Source organism: Triticum dicoccoides, chromosome 5A (assembly GCF_002162155.2).
Source record: "Triticum dicoccoides isolate Atlit2015 ecotype Zavitan chromosome 5A, WEW_v2.0, whole genome shotgun sequence".
Lineage (NCBI taxonomy): Eukaryota > Viridiplantae > Streptophyta > Magnoliopsida > Poales > Poaceae > Triticum > Triticum dicoccoides.
Window position 1 is genome coordinate 667,772,039 of NC_041388.1, and position 5,409 is coordinate 667,777,447.

A 5,409-nucleotide genomic window follows, 5' to 3' on the forward strand; every position below is an offset into this window, starting at 1 on the left:
GCTAGTAGAGATGAACGCGGTACACGATCAGGTCATCAGGACAGGACGAAGCCGACAAGGACTGGCCCAGATGCTGTTTTTACTGAGTCGCCAGATGCGGTACAGTGGACGGCCAAAAAGAGCATTCAGCCAAACCAATGGCGATGATGATAAACAACAATGGCTTTGTCAGCATCTATCTTCATCAGAGAGTGTGCATGGTGCAAATGGCATGTGACCTCACGTGCAGCCAGCAGCAAGAACAAGGAGGCATGATCACTGCCTCATCTTCCAGTGCCAGGAATCATAAGACCAAGTGCTGCTAGATCAGCAGTAGCAGAGGGCACAAAAACAAAGCAACACTTGCAATTAGCTAGTGGGTTATCATTAAGACTGCCATGAGCGTCAGCTGGGGGTGTTAGTCACAAGTCACAAGTCAGAGGAGAACACCATCAGCCTGCACTTGTGCGGTTCAACAAGTGAGTATATCAAGAACTGTCATAGAACGATGCTCGCACATATAATACAATCAAGAGCAAGGAGGGGGGTTGAGTTGGTTATGTATCATAAGTACTATGAGATCCAATCAGGGGCCAAAAAATAATGCAATCACCACATGCTTGGTTAATTAATGGTACCATACGTACGTACATATCTAGCAAGAGGCAGTCCATCCGGACAAACTCAGATCATGTCCCGGCGGCTCGGCATCGTCGTTCTTCTGTCCTTCCCATCATCATCTGTACCGTTGGTTCTCGCGCTTGCTCAGGCTCCCATCCTCCATCGAGCTGGATCTGTCAGTTGCCGCATCCCTTCGGGGCTTCCTGTCCTGCACATTTCATTCGTTGCAGTTGACAATGTGAGTAACTGATCACTGACGTTGAGCGAATGAAAGATTATAGCAAGGTTGCCGAGATAGTAGGAAGAAACATACGTCGCGGGGGTTTAGGTCCTCCATCTCCAGCATGTGGATCACATGCCCCATTTTAGGCCGCTTATGGCCATCGGGGTCGACGCAGCGAAGGGCGACCAGAAGAGCCCGCTTCAGGGCTTTCGGGGAAGGCCTCTCGGGGAGCTTGGGGTCGACCACTTCCTCTGCTTTCCTCTCAGCCACCATGTTCTTCAGCCACTCGATCAAGTTCACCTGGAAAATACAAGAATTTAGCTTCATCGGGCCGCCTCCACAGTTCTGAAAAGAAACTAATAGAAATGGGCTAAAAAAAAAAGCTTACCTCTCCAGCTGACCTAGTATAATCTACAGGAGATCTACCAGTTATGATCTCCATCAAAAGAACGCCAAAGCTATACACATCGCTCCTCTCAGTTAACATTCCGGTGCTGGCGTATTCAGGCGCCACATAGCTGCAACATAAAGCAAAAGGTTCAGTCTTAACAAGATATACAACCTTTTCTGCATCACCGAGCACTAAAAGACTATCGACACTAACCCAAAGGTTCCCATAACACGGGTGGTAACATAGCTTTCCTCCGAGCACAGCAATTTTGCAAGCCCAAAATCCGATACTTTAGCATTCCACTGCTTGTCGATGAGAATATTGCTAGATTTGACGTCGCGGTGGACAACCTTCGGTTCCAGCCCTTCGTGAAGATAGGCCAGCCTGGGCAAGCAAAATCGGGTGTCAGAGGTAACGAATTTAACTATCACATCCAGCATTGAAGAGAGCTGTTGAGGTTGTTTAAGCAAACCACCGGCAATATTACTTCCAGGCAAAGAATATAACAGCTAGAGTGCTTGCGAGTGCACATGATGCTTCAGTTCAGGCTTTGACCGCTAAACAGAATCACAATGTTCTATTCTACAAACATACGCAAGCTAAACAAAATATTAACAAATACTACTACATTAGAGTGCTAGAGGGAGAACCTCAAACTATCTCAAACCGGGTGCCCTGTCTAAAATAAAGCTGGCAGCGGGAAAGCAAAGGGAAGGAGGCATGCAAGATAAGCACATGCCATGTCTCAGAAGCTAAAGACCTTTTTCTCCTATTTAAATGGGTATGAAATTCAAATTGTTTTCAGAAGTAAAATGAAACGCTAGTACCATAATTTTTACATATCTGTGAAACATAGGTTGCAATCAGTTGTCTCTTTCTCTAAACTCTTAAAAGGGAATATGTGCATGTCAAGAAATAGGTCCTAACAAAACTTGTGAGTGAAGCATCTGAATTCCTTGGGACAGCGAATCTCACCAGAACTCGGCTCCATCATCCTAACCGAGACGCATGTCTCGTAACAGAACAGACCTAAACATGCCAGCTAGCACCTTTGTCTTCCAAGAAACTAAAATGCTAATGACCTATATTTGGTTTATTTCTTCAGTCACAGCCTAGCAACACACAGTAACCACCGTATATACAGATGGAGCTAAACTATAGAATGATGAGGAAGATTATAGTCCAAGAAATAGCACTTGGCAAACCCATTTAGTAAGGTGAAATAACAGTGAAGAAGCATGACCCTTTAGCGGTTCCGATAATTATGTTCATCCTCATATCCCAGGTCAATGGGCTCTCTTCCCCAATCTCGCCATGAAGCCACTGATCGAGATTGCCGTTGTCGACATACTCGTAGACAAGCATCCTGTTAAGTTCAACCACATTAGAAGAGAAATTCGGAAACTGGTTCACAAATTGAGGAAGAGATTGCAAATGCATTTTACCTGTAGGCACCCTCCACGCAGTAGCCGAGCAGCCTGACGAGGTTCTTGTGCCGGACACGGCCGATCGTTTCGACCTCCACCTTGAACTCCTTTTCAGCCTGGCCCCTGATGCAAAAGCAGGGATGTGGACATCAGAGTATGGGGGGAGAAACGGATATTTTTATCAGAGTATGGAACGGGGTGAGAAATGGAACAGCCTTCGAATCCTAGAAATGTGTGCAGTGTTTAAAATGCGTCACGGAAACCGCGGAGAATCGAATGCGGATGGGCACACGGAAAGAGAGTGAATGATGCCGGACCGGTGATTTGAAATTTTTTATTGAGCCCCACAATCCAACAGTTCATCGGTAAAGCACAACAATTTCATGAAAAAACAGGAACAAGATCAAGGCAAAAGACAGTGGATGGGTATTTGCTTGAAAGATTTGTTTTCCCCCAAATCAAATCACGCAGCAAGAGGAATTCACTCTGGCCGATGGATTCATTTTTATGAGGGGAGACCAAAACACAGAAATTGTAGGGGATTCATTCGAGCATCAAAGCGTAGGGGATTTATGTTTCAATTCAAATCGAACAGCTCAAAGGAGATAAACACGCAGAAACTTTCGGGATATGAGGTCACGAGGTTACCTATTATTGAGCAGATTCTTGACGGCAATGATGGTGGAATCTTGCAGCGTGCCTCTGTAGACAATCCCGTAGCCCCCCTCGCCGATCACATTCTCCTCGGCGAGCCCGTCGGTGGCTTCCTCCAGCTCCCGGAGCGTGAACCAGTGGCCCCACCCGAGGTGCGACACCTCCGGCCCCATCGCGCCGCACCCGGCGCTCCTCGGCGTGGCCAGGTCCCGCTCGCTCCCGCCGCTCGTGGTGGCCGACAGGCCGCTGGCCGCCGTGGAGCGCTTGGACCCCGCGGGCATCGCCGGGAGCTGCGCCCTCTGCTGCTGCAGCGTCTGCGTCTGCGGCGGCGGCGGCTCCGCCTTGGCCATCTGCGCCGCGGCGGGCTGCGGCAGCGGGGTCGGCGCCGGCTGCTGGTGCTGCTGCCGGCGCACGATCTCCTGGATGTCCTTGGCCGGCGTGGGCGCGTGCTGGTGCTGCAGGTGCTGCTGCTGCTTGAGGGGCTTGGCGTCGGCGGGGTGGTAGAGATTGGCCGCGCGGCGGCCCCGGCGGCGGCGCGAGAGGCAGAGGAAGAGCAGCAGGAGCACGAGCACGATGGCGGCGCCGACGGCGATGCCCATGAGCACCCAGAGGCGGAGGCCGAAGACGGGCGTGCGCTGCGACAGCCACGTGTTGAGGTACCCCGCGCTCCACGGCGACGGCGCCGCCTGCTGCTGCTGGCGCCGCGGCGTCTCCGACTGCAGCAGCAGCCTCCTCCCCACCGCCGCCGCCGCCATCGCCACGGCTCTAGCTGCTGCTGCTGCTGACGACCACGATGGGGCAGAGTCGCTTGGGAGGTTGGGATTCTTCTCCGGCCGCTTACATGCGCGGCTGACTCCACGGGAGATTGGTTTGGGGGGCAGGGGAGCGTCCGGCGTGGGTACGCTTTGCCGTGTGGGGTTAGCATTTTGTAGAGGCGCAGCAGGGTTCTGCCGTTACTGGTCAGCCCGTTGCCTTCGCCCAATGACACGTGGGCCCGGGTGGCTGTGGACCCAGGGGCAGTGAGGTCACTGTGGCGCTGCGGTGGGGCCAGAGGCAAGCCGGATATGGTTTTGGGATCGGCCTTTAAAATGTGGGAGCCATGAGAATGAGATTTATTTCATCTTTCTTTTGGGAAAAGAATGTGTGAAAGCCAAGCCATGCATGGTGCCATTTTTGCTGGATTTATTTACTGCTTCTATTATGTGCTACTCCTAGTTCAACTTTTGTCAATGATAGTTGCATTAGTGGTATGTTATGCGTGCATGTAATCACCTTTTGCAACATTTCATTTTTGCCTAGTTGTCTGTGTCTTCTGCTTTGTGAGATCAAAGAGTGTGCTTTATCACCACTTGGAATCAATATGGTGGTGGGATCTTTTGTTCTAAATAGGATTTGTGTTGGTTGGTGGTTGGATGCCATACGTTCCAAAATTGTTGCCATCGTTGATTTTTTACTGGTAATGAAATGTTAAATTTGGCACTAGGAATATTGCTAGGGGTGTCAATTAATGGGACTGTGTGATCTATACATATCAATAAATGTGTACGTGCAATGCATATTGATATTAGGCAGTATATTAACTGCGTGTGGATATCAGGTAGTGGATATCGTCTTGCATGTTAATTATGTGATTAATTCTAACATTTTTATTTGGTATGATATTAATGGCACGCTAAACATGTTGAGTGCTCGTCATTGGAGCAGTCTAGGTTGTTGGATTGACCTTGTTTGACGGTCAAGATTATTCGGACATGCCTCTTTGTGTCTTTTTATATATTGGTATAGATATAAATATAGCCATAGATAGATATAGATGTAGATGTAGATATTAATATAGACATAGATAAATAGATTTATACACACGAGGTGTGTGGATTAAAGCCTTAGTATGTGAGGTTCTTAATTTAGGTCAAACCTTAGTCAATTCCAACATGTGATTGGTAGGCACTTATAAACCAAAATTCATGATAATCGAATGAGACAATCGTTTTGATGACTAGTGCTAGTGTTTCATGTGACGGTTAGAGGTCATTCATGAATGCAAGTCATCCATACATAGAAACCAACAACTATTTGCATCTACGAAAGACTGACATAGACATACTTATAGATGG

The 5,409-nt window shown here is 48.7% G+C and overlaps 1 protein-coding gene across 1 annotated transcript; it reads right to left on the reverse strand.

Annotated features, from left to right (window-relative positions):
• Nucleotides 1-442: 442 nt before the first annotated feature.
• Nucleotides 443-4,199, reverse strand: LOC119303952 (probable serine/threonine-protein kinase At1g01540). Its single transcript, XM_037581111.1, has 7 exons — nt 3,290-4,199; nt 2,660-2,764; nt 2,458-2,580; nt 1,428-1,598; nt 1,212-1,341; nt 914-1,123; nt 443-808 (listed from the first exon to the last, which is right to left on the reverse strand). Exons 1-7 carry the CDS (start codon nt 4,048-4,050, stop codon nt 716-718), a joined length of 1,593 nt encoding a protein of 530 aa, XP_037437008.1. The 5' UTR covers nt 4,051-4,199; the 3' UTR covers nt 443-715.
• Nucleotides 4,200-5,409: the final 1,210 nt, after the last annotated feature.

Excerpts from the sequence above, each read along its gene's own strand:
- LOC119303952 (XM_037581111.1), bottom strand. The coding sequence starts at position 4,050 with ATGGCGGCGGCGGCGGTGGGGAGGAGGCTGCTGCTGCAGTCGGAGACG. Across the intron at positions 2,765-3,289 it reads AAGAATCTGCTCAATAATAG|GGGCCAGGCTGAAAAGGAGT; the intron begins GTAACCTCGTGA and ends CTTTTGCATCAG. Across the intron at positions 1,342-1,427 it reads CGTGTTATGGGAACCTTTGG|CTATGTGGCGCCTGAATACG; the intron begins GTTAGTGTCGAT and ends TTTATGTTGCAG.